This window comes from Pteronotus mesoamericanus, unplaced genomic scaffold (genome assembly GCF_021234165.1).
Source record: "Pteronotus mesoamericanus isolate MK-2021 breed Mesoamerican mustached bat unplaced genomic scaffold, CSHL_Meso_final scaffold_85, whole genome shotgun sequence".
NCBI lineage: Eukaryota > Metazoa > Chordata > Mammalia > Chiroptera > Mormoopidae > Pteronotus > Pteronotus mesoamericanus.
Genome location: NW_026555329.1, coordinates 75,318,167 through 75,334,221, shown reverse-complemented (window position 1 = coordinate 75,334,221; position 16,055 = coordinate 75,318,167). Strand labels below are relative to the sequence as shown.

At 56.3% G+C, this 16,055-nt stretch overlaps 1 protein-coding gene and 1 gene segment (V, D, J or C); one reads left to right on the top strand and one right to left on the bottom strand.

Annotated features, from left to right (window-relative positions):
- Positions 1-2,903: 2,903 nt before the first annotated feature.
- LOC129063252 (T-cell receptor beta chain V region E1-like) lies at positions 2,904-3,545 on the bottom strand. The segment is given in 2 exon segments: positions 2,904-3,220; positions 3,491-3,545. Coding segments are annotated over 2 exon segments (372 nt in total).
- Positions 3,546-8,088: 4,543 nt separating this feature from the next.
- LOC129063119 (putative DBH-like monooxygenase protein 2) lies at positions 8,089-15,270 on the top strand. Its single transcript, XM_054564166.1, has 13 exons — positions 8,089-8,376; positions 9,260-9,406; positions 9,916-10,077; positions 10,312-10,395; positions 11,131-11,298; positions 11,459-11,561; positions 11,750-11,916; positions 12,244-12,335; positions 12,615-12,711; positions 12,828-12,887; positions 13,914-14,044; positions 14,618-14,732; positions 15,019-15,270. Exons 1-13 carry the CDS (start codon positions 8,089-8,091, stop codon positions 15,268-15,270), a joined length of 1,866 nt encoding a protein of 621 aa, XP_054420141.1.
- Positions 15,271-16,055: the final 785 nt, after the last annotated feature.

The window sequence follows — 16,055 nt, the reverse complement described above, 5'->3', positions numbered from 1 at the left end:
GGCTGATACATCTCCTAGGGCAAGGGAAATAGAGGAAAAAAAAATAGGACTACATCAAATTTAAAAACTTCTGCATGGCTAAAGAAAACATCATCGGCCCTGGCTGGTGTGGCTCTGGGGACTGAGCGCTGGCCTGCGAACCAAAGGGTCGCTGGTCCCACTCCTAGTCAGGGCACATGCCTGGGTTTCGGGCCAGGTCCCCAGTGTGGGGCACGTGAGAGGCAACCACACATTGATGTTTCTCTATCTCCCTTCTTCACACTCTGTCTGAAAATAAGTAAAATCTTTAAAAAAAAAAGAAAAAGAAAACATCAAATGAAAAGGAAACTGACCATATGGGAGAACATATTTACCAATGATACGTCAGCGTCAGACAAGGGTTTCATCTCCAAATTACATAAAGAACTCATCTGACTTAACATTAGGAAGACAAACAATCCAATTAAAAAATGGGTGAAGGACCTGAATAGACACTTCTACGAGGAGGACATACGGAGGGCCCATAGACATATGACAGATGCTCAACATCACTAGCTATCAGAGAAATACAAATTAAAACCACAATGAGATATCACCTTAAAATGACCATCATTAACACATCAACAAACAAATGCTCGTGAGTTTGTGGAGGAAAAGGAACCCTAGTGCACTGTTGGTGGGAATGCAGACTGGTGTAGCCATGGTGGAAAAAACATGGAATTTCCTCAAAAAACTAAAAATGGAACTGCCCCTTGACCCAGCAATTCCAGTGCTGGGAATATACCCTAAGAATCCTGAAACACCAATTCAAAAGAACCTGTGCACCCCAATGTGCACAGTGGAAAGAAGGGGAAAGGACTAGTCAAAGAACATGTATGAATGACCCACGGGCATGGACAACAGAGTGGGGACTGACTGGGGGAGCGGGGGTTGGGGGCGGGTGGAACTGAGTAGAGGAGGGCAAAGGTGGAAAAATGGGACAACTGTGATAGAACAACAATAAAAAAATTTAAATAAATAAAAATAAAGTTGAGTATAATTTGTAAAGACGTGGGCAAATCACTCTTATCAACCTAAAGACAGGAGACTCCCATTACAGAGCTATCTCCTATCTGAGTGTTAGCATAATCCACTCAATCAAAAGCATTGTTTGTTGAATACAAAATTCATTATCAACTGTAATTGAAAACATAAAAAAAAATTGAAAAGCAAAACAGCCTCAGGTTGGATTGAAAACAAAACCAAACTATAAACCATGGATTAAAAGATATACCAACAACAACAACAAAAAGCGTTGTTTGAACCCTTAGCATCTGCCAGTCTAGGAGGGCTAGTTTAATCACCGTGGAAGCAAGGATGGGTGACGGTATTAAGCAAGCAGAACTGCACCTGGGAGGTCTCCAGGGAGGCCTCAGGGACTGAGGGAAAAGGGGGCCCATCAGAGCAAGGGTGGCTTCCATCACTCCAGCCAGAGATGCTCGGCTGTAGTTGTTTCAAGAGTTACCAGCAGGGGGCCTCGGCTTACCTTTAAAAGCAGGTTGCCCAGGGCCTCTCCGGCCTTGCCAGATCCTCTGTACTGAGCATCCTCTGGGTGGCCAAGGACCTCCCAGTGAAGCTGCTTTCAAACAAAAGGGACCCTTCCTGAAGGAAGGCGAGAACACAGGCATCAAAATGCCCCCCGGGCTCCGGGCTGGGCTCCAGGCCTCCTCCCACTATCCTCTTTGCCCCTAGAACCGGCCAGGCATTTCCCATAACACCGGAGAGGGGGCTGAGAGAAGACCAACACCTGGGACTGATCCCAGGCCCTCTGTGCAGGTCTTGGCGAACTGTGGGCAGGTGGCGCCCCCCGATGGAAAAAGCTGCTCTCTCTACACAAGCGCTGAGGGAAGGGCACTTGCAGCCCCTCTGCACCACAGCCACCCACCCCACCATGAGAGATGGTGGTACCTTTGCAAGCCCCTCCCTTCACTCACACTGGCCTTGCACCCCAGCTACCTGCCCCTTAGGGATGGAGAAGCTCCGAGGTGGAAGCTGAGTGGCTCCGCTCCTATAGCCTTGCCTGCCTCCTGTCTCTCCAGGTCTCAGGGTCTGCACCTCTCCCACAATGCACCTCCCAGCTGCTGGCTCCCAGATGTTCCCGGGGTCTGGCCTCGCTGCCCTGCCCTCCTCGCCCTGCCCTCCTCTGACTCCAGGTGCAGACCCAGCTCTAAGCAGCAGCTTTTTAGAAGTTGAGCGTTGGGTAAGCCTTCCACTGAGGACCCTGGATCCTGGGCCTTTGCAAGCCAGGCCCCCTCTGAGGATCCTACCTTTAAAACCTGATCCACCCGAGACAGGGGTGTGAGAAGCTGAGGTGGTCATGAGCGCTGAGAATGGGGGTCTAACTGGAAAAGGGCGTGTTTATTTTTCTCCAGGAGTGTAAGTGGGGCCACAGATTGAGACACTCATTCTCCCCCTTTCCGAGCTCCCAGAATTCTTGAGGTTCTTTCCAGCGCCCTTTGAGCCCTGAGGCTGCTATCAAAGTGCAACACGCTTGCTCTGTATGCAGACTGTGTGGACAAGAGCTAACACTCATTAAGCGCTTCCCCTGTCTCTGTGTCTGACACTAAAGGCTTTACCTGAACTGGGTTGTTTAACCCTCGCAGGCCCCTCGGAGCTGGGTGGAGCTACTGTTTGTACAGACCCAGAAACTAAGTTCCAGGGAGAGGACGTCTTCCCCACAGCTCACAGGTGGCAGCGCCAAGGTCTGCAGCGAGTCCTCTGGGGCCTGGGGTCCATCCCTGCGCTATGCAAGCCAAGCCTACCTGCAGTAAAGAGGCCAGAAGGGAGGGCCTGGGGCGGGGACAGGCAGGCTCCGCTGTCTGTCGGGGCAGAGGAGGAGGAGCTTGGCCCGTGGGTGAGAATGGGGCTGGTTTTCATTCGTTTGTCTAACAGGGGTTTCTCACTGTGTCTTTGCTGCAGCTGCAGTACAGGGTTCTGCCCTGGGTCACATTGGCCACGTGCAGCCCCAGCTCCTCGGCATTGACCCGTGTGGCCTGGTAATCTGCCCCAGGAAGGGACACGGCCTCCTTGTCCCCAGAAAACCGCAGACTGGCCAACAGCTGGAGTTGGCCCTGGAGATCCTGTTGGTACCAGCTCATATATGGGTACTGGGTGTCCTGCAGGAAGCAGCGCAGCATTTTGGCCTGCCCACGACGTACCAGGGCCCACCTGGGCCTCTGCTCCACCAGGCTCGAGGCGGCACCTGAAATACGCAGGCAGGTCAGGCTGCAGGTACCGGGGGTGGAGGTCACCCCCAGAAACAACCAGGGCAGCCAAATGCTGAGAAGGGGATTTGCCAGTAGGAGGCACCTGGAAGCGGAAAGAACGCCTCCTCAGGAGGGGGCTATGCCCGGGAGCACCTGGCCAGCCTGGGACCAGGAAGCAAACCCTTCTGCACCTTCTCGTGCCCCAGGGACCCAGGCGCGCCTCCCCTCCGCCTCCCACTGAGTGGCTTTCTCCGCCAGGCTCTGACCTGTCCTCAGGGCCGCCACGAGCACCCAGCCCCACAGGACGGGAAGGGCCGCCATTCCCTGACCCACAGGTCCTCCCCCGCAGCACCGGGGGGCAGCCGGGCAGCGGAGCGGGGCCCTGGTCTGCAAGGCGGCAGTTAGTGGCTGATGCTCTCAGGGCTGGAAACTCAAAATGGAGTGGCTTTTCCCGGAAACACAACGTCCTGTCTCATCTTCAAACCGCAAACCTCGTACTGGAGACTGTTTCTTATTTCCTGGCCCAACCCCTACAGGGGCAGGCCTCCTCCTCAGGTCACGGGGTCACCGAGTGCCTCCAGCGACTGGCCCTGCATCCTCCCAGCTGCATCCCAGAGATTCCTAGAAAGGTGGCTCTGAATTGTGCCTCAAGTCTTCCCAAGGGATTAAAATAACTCAGTGCAACCAAAGGACCCTTGCAGACCATGCGGAGGTCCCTCTCCTCCCCCAGTGCCTCAGCTATGGGCGGAGGCTGCTACAGGCCCCCCTGGGCCGCAGACCCGGGGCGCTCCTCTCCTCCAGTTGGCCGTGTTCCCCTCCGATAGGGCAAGCACAGATGCCTCATCAGAGGCTTAATCCTCCGGGTTAAAAATAAAGGAAGAGACTTCCCTCCCTCCGTTTTCTTAGAACGTTTACTTTAGATAACTTGTTAGTTCTTTCTCTGCCTCTTTGAAATGTGTGTAAATCTTTTAAAAAGCTAACCAGCTCTCCCTGTCTGGGTAGCTCAGTTGGTTGGAGTCTTGTCCCCACACACCAAAGGGTTGCGGGTTCGATTCTTGGTCAGGGCACATACCTAGGTTGTGGGTTTGGTCCCTGTCGGGGCACATATGGGAGGCAACTGATCAATGTTCCTCTCCCCACCCCACCTCCGTCTCTCTCTCCTCCCCCTCCCCCTTTCTTTCTCTCTAAAATAAATTTTTAAAAAAATCCTTTGGTGAGGATTAGAAAAATTGTTTACAAAAAGATAAACAGCCGTTGTCAGGGTTAAGGCCTTTCTCAAAGACCTGCAACTGTCTCTTTGAAATCTAAACATCTAGGAAGACGAGCCTAACTTTCTGTGGAGCAGATGGCTCACACCAAGTCACCGGTGACACCCTGTCATGAAGAGAAGCCGCGTTTATTTTTCCTTTGGATAAAGCCAATTAGCAAACACCGAGGGACACCCCAGTAACCCAGTGACTCTGGGATGAGCTGTGGATTAACACAGGGTCCCGTCAAGCCCTCTAGTTTGGAATCAGTCATTGCATATCTCGAGAACACTTGTGTAATGAATGGGCTGTATCTGCCGGCCTGCATAAAAGGCTGAGGTCTCTCTCTCTCTCTCGGCCATCTCTTAAAGAAAAGCCAGGGACGTGTGTGGCATTCTGATTTAATGCTGATTCAGTAACGGAAGGATCTTCTTTCCCTTCTGCCTTTGTGACAAGACCTCTGAGCTGGGAGGAAATTTTGCTTTCAATTATATTTCCCAGCGACTCACGGTGCTGCCGCTGCGTAGCATGTGAGCTTGGGCCTTGGGGTCTCCATCTGTAAGGCGCAGATAACAATGGAAGCTACTCCATAGGAATGAATTCAGAACACATGGAAAATTCTTAGAATAAAGTTTGGCACAGAGTAAGCACTTCGTAAAGTGGACGTCGGTTATTCAATGGCAAATTTCAAATTCAATTAAAATATGACAGAACTGACAGTAGCATCTATCTTTCTCTAATCGGCGATCCCCAGGTAATCAACAGAAATTAAAATCATAGGTTCTCCTAACTGTTTTAACATTAGGAGGCCTAGTTTTTCAGAAAGTGCAGAAACCAGTGATCTACCCTCTCTCCAGCCTCGGCGTTTTACAGAAAACAGCACGGAGACACAGAGGCGTTAGCAACTGAACTCCACGACTTCACACCAGTGCTCCGGGTGGGCGCCTGTTCTCCGCAGACAATAAATGGAGGAGGCAGGACTGCATGTCCCTGGGGAGCCCCCAGGTCAGGGCCCAGCAGTGACCTGGTGCTCTGGGGATCTACCCCTCCCAAATTCACTCTTTTTTTTTTTTTTTTTTTTTTTTATTCTTTGGAAATTTTACTACGTACAGCAATAGGGTCCCGTGATGTTGACAAAGGATCCATTGGGTGGCAGCATAATACAGTCTGTAAATTCACCTGGCTGGCTAACTTTGAAATGGTGTGCTTCTTGATTTAAAAGACAATATTTTCATTCTGTACAACTTTGTACATAAAGTGACTTCGTGGACTTTTCTTTGTATCACCCTATTTCAAAATCTCACAGTCAGATCGCACAATCTAGTCAGGCACCAAATGTCCACTGCACTGCCTTCTAAGTAATGTCCTGATTCATGTTTGCCTTTTTGCTCCATTACCTGTTCCCAGCCTCGTCACCTGGAGAGAGCAAGGGCCAAGGGTCCGGGTGGCACGGTGCAAGTCACCCAGCCCGAATACCAGAGAAGTGCACACACGGAGGCAGAGATGTCCTCACCCCAGCAAGCCTCCTGCATCCATCCTGTGCTTTGCTGTGGGCGGGGCACAGCCCCACTGGGGATTAGCTGAGGAAAGGAGAGGGGGGATAGGAGGGAACCGTAGCTGGGGAACAAAGGAGGAACGGAGAGCGGCCGTGGGCGGCCACCCCCCGGGGCCGCAGGCAGATTCTCTGAGTCTCAGTGGCTGCCTCCTGAGGCTGTAGCCGAGGCTGGTGGACTGATTGCAGCCTGATGGATCCCAGGCACATCTCAGTTTACAGGGTTGGCCGTCCTGTCTCCCTGCCACACCCCCCTTTGCCTTAATCCCCAAATGTGATTGGGATCAGAGTGTCTCTGATACCCCTGTTATCTCCTCCCTGAGTCCCTGCTCCTCAAGGTCACTGCCTCCCCAGGCTCCTTCCCTGGTCTCGGCCTGGCACCTGCCTGGGGCCAATGTAAGCCTCTTCCTTCCAGGTGGCTGCCTAGCTCCTCCCGTGCCCAGAGTTGGGCGTGTGGTCGCCCCCCTAGGAAACGTGTTTTCACCCCCGCCGCACCCCAATTACTACTCAGGTTCTCAAGCAGCTGCAAAGCACCTCACCCGGGTCCTTAGCAGCGTTGAAGGCCTCGGTAGGCAGTAAGACGAATACGCGCGCTCCAAACGGAGGCACGAAGAGGGGCTCCAGCTCCTGCCCGCCCTGTTGGGCTGAATTCCTGCGAGGAGGTGGGTGGGTGGGTGGTCCAGTCTCTGTGCCGGGACAGGCTCCCCGGACCCGTGGTCTTGTGACCTATTTTGAGCCCCTCCATCGTCTACTGGAGGAAGGACACGGGGGGGTCAGTGAGGTGACTTCCAGCTGTAGATGAGCTGTGTCTGACCCCGGGAGGAAAGAACTTCAGGGTTAGGGTGAGATGTTGGCCCCCTTCCTATGAAGCAGTCTGCGACAGCACCAGCTCCCTCCGGGACGAGCGAGTGCTGGTGGGAATGCATGGCAAGGGGCTGGCGCCCTGGGGGCCACCTAAGTGGAGGGTGGAGACAGCCCTGGCCTGGAGGCGGGGCCCTGTGTCCTGTGCCAGCTCTGCTCGGACAGTGACACACAACTCCTGTTTCCCTTGGTGTTTCTCTTTCCTCATCTAAAAATTAACTGGATTGGAATTTTTCTAAAATTAAGTGGATCTAATATTCCTTTTTACTCTTGCGTTCTCATATTCTAACATTCCTTCCGCCTTTTATTATCTGCCTGATACCAAAGTGCTGGCCCGTGGGGACACTGGGCCGAGCCTCCAGTGGCAGTCCCTGCAGGTGACTCCTCTGGAAGGCAGTTTGTGGGAGGAAGGATAAAGCACAAAGCCTCTCAAATGCGAGTTCAAGTTTATCCCCCTCCCTCCCAATTCTTCCCTTCACAGCCCCCTCCCTCTTGCCCCTCCCCAGGAATGTGCAGAAACTCAAAGCTCCCCAGACTCGCCCACCTGAAAGCTGATTATGGCTCCTTCACCTCTATATGTCCTTTCGGGGATTAGCAGCAAAGACTCCTCTGGGAGATGGAAATCGCAACCTTCCCTTGACCCCTCCCGGCAACGTCTCTCCTTCCCGCTGGGCTGGGGGGCTGAAAGGCAGGTTCCCATGCACCCCCACGGCAGCCCTGCACCTGCCCCAGTGCTGTATAGAGACAAAACAGATGCTGCCCCTAGAAACTGGGGTGGGGGACATGTGCCAGAGGACAGAGTGCTCAGTAAGGACATCCAGGGATCCAGGGATGAGGGGAAGGAGGAGAGCCGACGGGAGAAGAGAAGAGGGAGAGGAGAGAGGCCGCCTCGATTCTGTGAGGTCCCTGCTGGCAGGACACTGGCATGAGGTTGGGGTGGAAGAGTTTAAAAACTTTACTCCTGAGGGTGTCATGGCCAGGTCCCCAGGCCAGGGCGAGAGCAAGCTGCTCTGCACCCTCTCTGGACACCTCGCACCTCCAGGGTTATGTAAGTGGCACCATGCTGAACCCAGGGGATGATCAGATCAGAAGAGCCCCAGCCAGTCCCTCCCCAGTGGCTCGGTGCCCGGCACAGGGAGGAGCACATATAAGTCCACACCTCTTGAGTGTCCACCCGCAGGCGAGAACCCCAGACCCCGGAGCCATGGCCGGCGCCCTCCGCTTCAGACTCCTCCTCCTCGCGCTGCTCGCAGCCCCCTCCCAAGGCAGACGCCTCCGCCCAGCGTCTCGCTTACGGTATTCCAGGTTCCTGGATCCTTCCAATGCCGTTTTCCTGCGCTGGGACTTTGACCTTGAGGCTGAGATAATCACCTTTGAGCTCCAGGTCCGGACAGCTGGCTGGGTGGGCTTGGGGGTCACAGATCGCTACACCATCGTGGGAAGCGACCTGGTTGTTGGAGGAGTCTTGCCTGACGGCAATGTTTATTTCTCGGTAAGTCCGAGGGTGACTTTCTCCCCAGGACCAGGGTCTCTTGCCAGGGTTCAGGATAGCTCTGAGGCCAGGAAGGATCCACATTTTCCAAACACGGGCAGGTACACACCCAGAACACCAGCTGGCAGCTGCCTCTCCCCGCAGAAAGGGTCCACTGGAAGGATTCCATCCATGTCTTCCAGACTGCATGTCCCTAGGTGCCAAGGAACGGACCCGCTGGACGGAGAGGGTCCTGACCCACACGCCTGCTAATAGCCCACTAAACGCAGGACCCTGGGGGAGAGTCACAGCTGTTGAGATACAGTCTTCATCCTCACTTTCCTTTAAGCTCTGTCGGGTAGACCCCAGCATGAAATAGTCTAATAACCACAGCCACAGAAGCCTTAATAGCTTAACACTGTCATGCACTTTTGAGTAGCCAGGCATTGCTCCAAATCCTTTGCCTGTTAGGCCTCAAGGCATAGAATCACTATGAGGAGGACGATCATTGCCCCATTTTACAGATGAGGAAGCTCACTCATCTCCTGATCTGGTCCCTCTCAACTGTGTGTGTTAGGAAGCATCAACTTTAAGAGCCTCAGGACAGGGTAGATAGCACAGGGTTCAAAGAATAAGTGAGCTTTCCAGACTTAGAGATACAGGAATATTAGGACGGATGGCGATGAGCTTTGAAATGGAAGTCAAGCAAGGTCAGGTGGCGAAGTTCCCATCAGACGCAGTCTGTCCCTCTGTTCCAAGGCTCCACCCGTGACACCGTGCTCTGTCCTAGGAGCAAACGACATAATAAAGAGGCCCTGAGTTCTGCTAAGCTGGTACCTTGGGGGGAGCTAACGGGGCACTTGGGGCTCCCAGTTCTTACCCCTTGGCCTTCCCTGCACCCCAGGATCAGCACCTGGTGGATGAAGACACCCTGGAGGAGGACGGGAGCCAGGATGCTGAGCTGCTGGGGCTCACGGAAGACGCCGTCTACACCACCATGCGCTTCTCCAGGCCCTTCCGCTCCTGCGACCCTCACGACCGAGACATTACGGTAAATTCAGGAGAGAGAAAAGCGTTGGCTCACCAGCAGCATCTTCTTTGGGGAGGCGTAGTCACCCCGACGCGGAAGAGCCCGTGTGTCTCAGGTCGCCAGTCACAGTTCCCAGGACTTCTCTCTCTCCCACCCCAACTGTCCCCTCCAGGAACCCCCAAGCCGTCTGCAGGGTGACCTCCCCATGACCCGGCGGCCACCCCACCCCCCGCAGCCTTTCCCTCTTGAAGAGCCCTGCCCGGTCTCACTGAACTTTAGAGTGTCATTAAGGTGTGGACACAGGCATAGAGAGGGAATAGGAGAGGGCATGTCGCTTACTCAACGTTCCCAGCAAGTTGGCCTCAGAGGCAGAGCTAGGACCTGGCTGGTTCTGACCCTCCAGACAGAAGCCCTTCCTGCCCCGCGGTGCTGTGTAGCCGGGAGCAGGCGGCTTGCATGGGCCCCCGGGTATGGGTGCGTGCAAAGCGCTGCTCATGGGCGCAGTGCCTCCTTGCCCGTGACACCCGCAGAGTGACACCTTGCGGGTGCTGGCCGCCTACGGCCTGGACGATGCACTGCAGCTGGATCGGGAGCGTACCTTTGTCAAGTCCATCTTCCTGCTACAAATAGCCCACCCGGACGACCTTGACGTCCCTGAGGACACCATCATCCATGACCTGGAGATTACTGATGTGAGAGCCGCCACCCCACCCAGCCTTCTCCAGCCCCCTTCCCATCGTTCACTCTGGCCGGACCCTCGTCCAGGACTCAGTGCGTCCTAGCACTGTGGTTTCTCTGGCTTCCCTCTGTCCCCAGAGGACAGCCAAAATGGCCTCAGAGGGAACAGCCTTCCCTGGCCTGGCCTTTCCTCGCCTCCCTGGAAGCCTCCCTCCCCTGCAGCCCAGCCTCTGTGTCTCTCTCTCCAGTTCCTCATCCCAGAGGACGACACCACCTATGCCTGCACCTTCCTCCCTCTCCCCATCGTCAGCAAGAAACACCACATCTACAGGGTACGGAAGCCGACAAGGACCATCTTGGCGGCGCAGCTGCCATGGGGCACCGTGGACCCTGAGGGGATGGTGTCAGCCAGAGCACTGCGGGGAGGAAGCAGTGGCCTAACCTGGGGCCAGGCCAGGTGGGGCGGGCGTGGGAGTGTCAGGGTTTCCTCAGCCCCGAGCGGCAGATCCCGGCATTGTTTCATTCGAGCCCTGCACCCCAGGCGAGATGCGGATGGAGACGTGAGTTAGTGAGCGTTTGCAAAACACCAAGCGTAAGCCGCTCCCCGGCCCCAGAATGGAGCCCTTAGCGCAGGAGGAGGTGTTGGCTGGGAGCGGCGTGGCCGGAGGGAACGCAAATTTGGTCACCCGATTTCACATTTGGGTGATTCCAGTTTGGATCGAATAACTAAAAGTGGGGCCTTGCAATATGTGGCAAATGTGCGGGAGCCGTATTTCTATAGAGTCCAACAAGGAGCAGTTCTGGGCTCAGGCAGCATGAACGGGCTGCGGTAATTCAGGGAAAGGCCGACATCTTGGGATTTAGCATGATATGCTCCCAGGGAGGGGCTGCTGAGAGAGGAGTCAGGCAGGGTTCCCGGGATAACAGCGTGGGAAGCAAAAGAGAGAAGAAATGGAAGAGAAAAAGAAGCAGGGGACGGGTGCAGTTTTATTTGGGGCAGGGAGACATGGGGACTGGGATTGGACGTGGACGACGGTGACCGTGCCCTGCCCTCCTCCGCCCACCAGTTTGAGCCCAAGCTGGTCCACCACAACGAGACGATGGTGCACCACATCCTCATCTACGCCTGCGGCAACGCCAGCGCCCTGCCCACGGGCATCAGCGACTGCTACGGGGCCGACCCCGCTTTCTCCCTCTGCTCCCAGGTCGTCGTGGGCTGGGCTGTCGGGGGCACAGTTGAGTCCGGGGATGAGGCGCTAGGTGGCCAGGGGGGGCGCGCTGTGGGAGCCGGGGGGGGCCGGGCTGGTGGAAGGCTGGGAGGCAAGGGAGGCCTGGGATGGGTCGCTGCCCATAGCTCCCAGCCCTTCCCGCGGTCCCTCTCCCTCCACCCAACAGAGTTACCAGTTTCCAGATGACGTGGGCATCTCTATTGGGACGCCCTTGGACCCCCAGTGGATCCGACTGGAGATCCATTACAGCAATTTTCACAACCTTCTGGGTGAGCACCTACAGCGTTTGCGGAAGGAGAGCCGCGCAGGCCGCCGGCCACCGCTGCGTGTTGGGAAGGGTTGCGGGAGGCCTGCCGACTCCTTCCGCTCACGTCCCGCCCCGCGCTGTCCCGCGCCTCCTTGTCCCCACGCTGTGACCCGCTCCCCCGCCTTCCCCGATTGTGCCTTTCTGCACCAGGCGTGCACGACTCCTCGGGCATCCGGATGTACTACACGGCCCGGCTGCGCAAATACGACATGGGCGTCCTGCAGCTGGGCTTCTTCACGTTCCCCATCCACTTCATCCCCCCGGGCGCCGAGTCCTTCCTGTCCTACGGGCTGTGTAAGACGGAGAAGTTTGAAGAGGTGAGGCTGGCAGGCGCGGCCGCCAGGGGGTGCTGGTTCCCCGCCACAGGTCCGGTCCGATCCGCGGCGCGGGCGGCCCGAGCCCCGCCCTCGGACAGAGACCACAGCCTGGTGCTCAGGAGCCACTACCCCGGTGACCCACAGGGTGGAAGCAGTCACGGCTGCGGGGACGGGGGCGCAGGCACTGCCGCCAGGAGGGCCTGGTAGAAACTAAAGGGGTCCATGTCAGTCCTGAGAGGAAGGTGTCACATACTAAGGGCGGAAAATGAAGAGACGGGGCAAGATGAGAGTTCTTACCCCACCAGATGCCTCTTCGCCCTGTCACAGGTGAACGGGGCCCCGGTGCCTGACATACAGGTGTTTGGCTACCTGCTCCACACGCACCTGGCTGGGCGTGCTCTGCAGGCCGTGCAGTACAGGTAAGGGAAGGAGGCGCGGATCTGAAGGTTCCCCTTGTGCGTGTGGGAAACGGAGCTCAGAAACAGTTATTGATTCTGCAGTATAAGGTTGGGAGCCCTGAGGCAGCAGAATTATAGACGAGGGACACCTGGAGGAGGACGGTGGGGAGGAGCTTTCTTGCTTTAGGGACAATCCGGACCCACAAAGGGACCCCACACGCGGCTTCTTCATTGGTAGACACCCTGCGCGCACTTCACCCTCCTCTTCTTTCTGTCCCCTCCCCCTTTCTCTCCCTCCAGAAATGGAACGCAGCTCCGAACAATCTGCAAAGATGATTCCTACGACTTCAGCCTGCAGGAGACTCGAGATTTACCTCGCCGGGTGGAGATCAAGGCGGTGGGCGCGCGGGGAGGCCTGGTTGGGGCCGGGAGAGATCTGCCAGCCAGGAGGGAGCTCAAGCTGCACCAGGCCCCTCTGGCTTACTTTCGGCCTTTGTGTTTCACCCTAAATAGGGAGATGAGCTGCTGGTGGAGTGTCACTACCAGACGCTGGACCGAGACTCCTTGACTTTTGTAAGTGGCTCTCTCCCCACCATAGTCTCCATGACAGCAGCTTCAAGGTACAGCCGCATCCGTGGCCTTGGCTCTCAAGTGACCAGTTATGCCATCTGAACACCCCCCCTCTTCTCTCCAGTGGTAGCGCCCGTTCACAGGGGCGTTTTGAGGTCCTCACACACCAGCGATTGTAATTGGGCGGAAGGATTCCCCGAAAGACAGCACGTGATCACAACTCAGAGCGTGGATTCGGGGCCCCATGGCCCCGGTCTGAGTACCAACACAGTCATTAGTAGCTCTCGAACCTTCGACTAGTTACTCAACCTCTTTGTGCCTCAGTTTCCTAATTCATAAAAGAGCTAATAATATTCTCTGCCGCAGAGGAGTGTTGTGAGAATTGATCGACACGTGTAAAACATCTAGGCCATTGTCTGAGCTGCGGCAGGTGCTCAGGTAGAGTTAGCTATTGTGTGTCAGGAACGGCCCCACGGGTGCTGGAAACAAAAGGCGTTGCTTGCCCTCGAAGAGGAAAATGCAGCCATTCAAATAGCCCTCGTACAAGGTGGGCAGCGACATGCACCGTAAGAGTAGGATGGAGAGAATGCCCTAGGGGGACTCCCAGGGGGAAACCGTCAGGTCCTACCTCAGTGGCGAGAACGTGTGACATCTTTGGGTATGTCCTGCTTTAGGTGGGCACCCGAGGGGAATTCTGGAGCAGTTCCACGAGGGAGTGGCTTCTTTCAAAAAATTCAATATCTTGTCTTATCTTCTCAAACCAGAATAGTGAGAGTGGAAATATAAAGGATGGGGCAGACATGTGGGATGTTTTGGGGGGAGTAATATCCATAACTGTCCACCAATCGGAAAGAGGGGAGGAAGGGAGAGGTGCGGTGAGGAGGGGTAAGCAAGTTCAGTGAGCTGGCTGGAGGGTTAAGGGAAAGGAAAGCGGCGCCATTGGTAGGACGACCCCTCCCCCCCACTCCTGCCCGCCTTGTCCCCTCTGCAGACCTTTGTGTCCTTTTCTCTGTGCCCCTTCTTCTCCAGGGGGGTCCCAGCACCATCAATGAGATGTGCCTCATCTTCCTCTTCTACTATCCCCGGAACAACATCTCCAGCTGCATGGGGTACCCTGACATCATCTCCGTGGCCCACGAGCTGGGGGAGGAGGTGTCCGAGTGAGTCACCCTGGACGAGGAACCCCTCGGGCGTGCCCTCTCGAAGTTAGATCCCTTATGGACGGCTTCTCGGTCCTCCTCCTTCTCAGCGTCGCCTGATGCACTCAGGCTGAGTTTACTTTCCGGTGGTGACTCTCCATTACTCAGGGGCAAGGGTCCTCTCTGAGACTCGCGAGACCTCTGAAACTCCTTTGTGAGGAAGACGCACGTCTGTGCAGACGCGCCCCGTTTTTCGTACAACTTGAGGACATTTACAGGTTCCCTGAAGTCCCGGCACCAGCCTCCTTGGACCTTCATGGCCCGCAGGTGACGAGCCACTTCTTTAAATGGTCAGAAGTTTCTCTTCCTCACGCCTCAACATCCTCAGCTCTAAGTTCTGATGATGCTTCTTCCTCTGCCAAACGCCTGCCGGTCTCACAGAGCCACAAGACGTTCCTTAGAGTTTACCCTGACTGACGTGGGACTGACGCTGACAGAAGTGAGGCGATTTCATAGGCGTTTTGTCAAAGCTCCCAGGCGACCCTAAACTACTCTCCCCCACCCCCGCCCCTGCTCCCCGCCCCACCCATGCAGTTCCATGGAGGGCATGATGGCCATGAACAATGTTGAGTGGACCCCGGAGAGCATCAGGAAGGCCGAGAAAGCCTGCAAGGAGGCCCAGCAGACCGTGATAATAAAGGCCATCGACGTGAGTGTCCCAGGAGGCCCCGCCCCTCAGGGTCAGGGATGCAGGGGTAGGGGATGGTGCTGGGAGGAACCAGGAACAGAGAAGAGTGAGGCAGGTGCACAAGGGTAGGAACAGAGCGCCGGCGGGGGGAGCTGGGGAGCAGACGGCTGGGCTGACCAGAGGTGGGACAGGAGCCTCCGAGTTAGCCTACGAGACTGCGGGGATAGGGGTGACCACGTAAGGCCCCAGGAAGAGAAACAAGGCAGGGAGGCTTCTACCTCTGCCCACGTTTTTCCTTCTCCTGCAGGAGACCGTGGAAAACACGACGGGCTGGATTCCGGAGATCACCCCTTCGCCGCGGGGGCCCTGCTCGGAGTCCTCGGGAGGCAAAGTGGAGCCGCAGGACGAGACCCCTGCGGGCTTCAGGGCCGCTGCCCGCACGGCCCTCTCGGCCTCCAGCGCAGCCGCAGCTGACTCGGCGCGCCTCCTGCTGGCTGCCGCCTTGTTTGCTCAGGGGGCCCTCTCTTGGCTCCTTGTCACCCTGCACGGTGGAGTCTGACCCTGTCCCCCTCACCCAGGCCCTTCTCTGCTCCGTCCTCCCCAGCCATCAAACACAGAAACTCCCCTCCGCTTCAGTTCCCCAAAGTCCCCCATCGGTGTCCCTTCCTGTGGCCCAGGCCCCGTCGCTGCAGGCGTGGGCACTGGGACGCTCCATAAAGCGATGCAATTCATCCTCGGAAGCTTCAGAAGCGCTGGCGGGGCCACAGATGTTCTCACGAAACCAGGATCCAAGGCGGAGCGTGAGGCAAGGAGTCCCTGGGAAGCCTGATGCTCTGGCTCCCTCGGGGGAGGTGGGGGAGGCCGTGTGGGGCAGAGGGGGCTCGTATGCAGACAGAGAGCGCTGGGACCCCTCCTTCTCCCATGCAGGCCCCGGAGGGGGCTCCTGCTTCTCTCTTCTTCTGACATTTTGTCCAGCTCTCCCCATGAGGCAGAGACGGCAAGCCACATGGGTGATGTGGGGTCCAGACAGAGGCTGTGTGTATAAGGGACAAAGCTTAAGACATCACATTAAATAGAACTCAACTTGCTTCCTGGTGCCATCTCTTTCCTCTGAGCCTTGGTCAGTGAAAGGCATCCCCAAATGCCACATACAGTGCGGTCCAACCACACCTCTGCTGTTGGACGATCTTTATTTATCCCGTCAAATGTCACATTCTCAACACTCGAGTCACCAGGTGCGGAGAGCCTTCCCCTGCCAGGCCAGCGGATTTGGGCTCTGAGAACAGATCAAGGTCAAGGTGGGGAGAGTAGTCCTTAGCTTCAGGGTGCAGGCCACAACGAGGA

Excerpts from the sequence above, each read along its gene's own strand:
- LOC129063119 (XM_054564166.1), top strand. The coding sequence starts at position 8,089 with ATGGCCGGCGCCCTCCGCTTCAGACTCCTCCTCCTCGCGCTGCTCGCA. Across the intron at positions 10,078-10,311 it reads ATGACCTGGAGATTACTGAT|TTCCTCATCCCAGAGGACGA; the intron begins GTGAGAGCCGCC and ends CTCTCTCTCCAG. Across the intron at positions 12,888-13,913 it reads ACCGAGACTCCTTGACTTTT|GGGGGTCCCAGCACCATCAA; the intron begins GTAAGTGGCTCT and ends CTTCTTCTCCAG.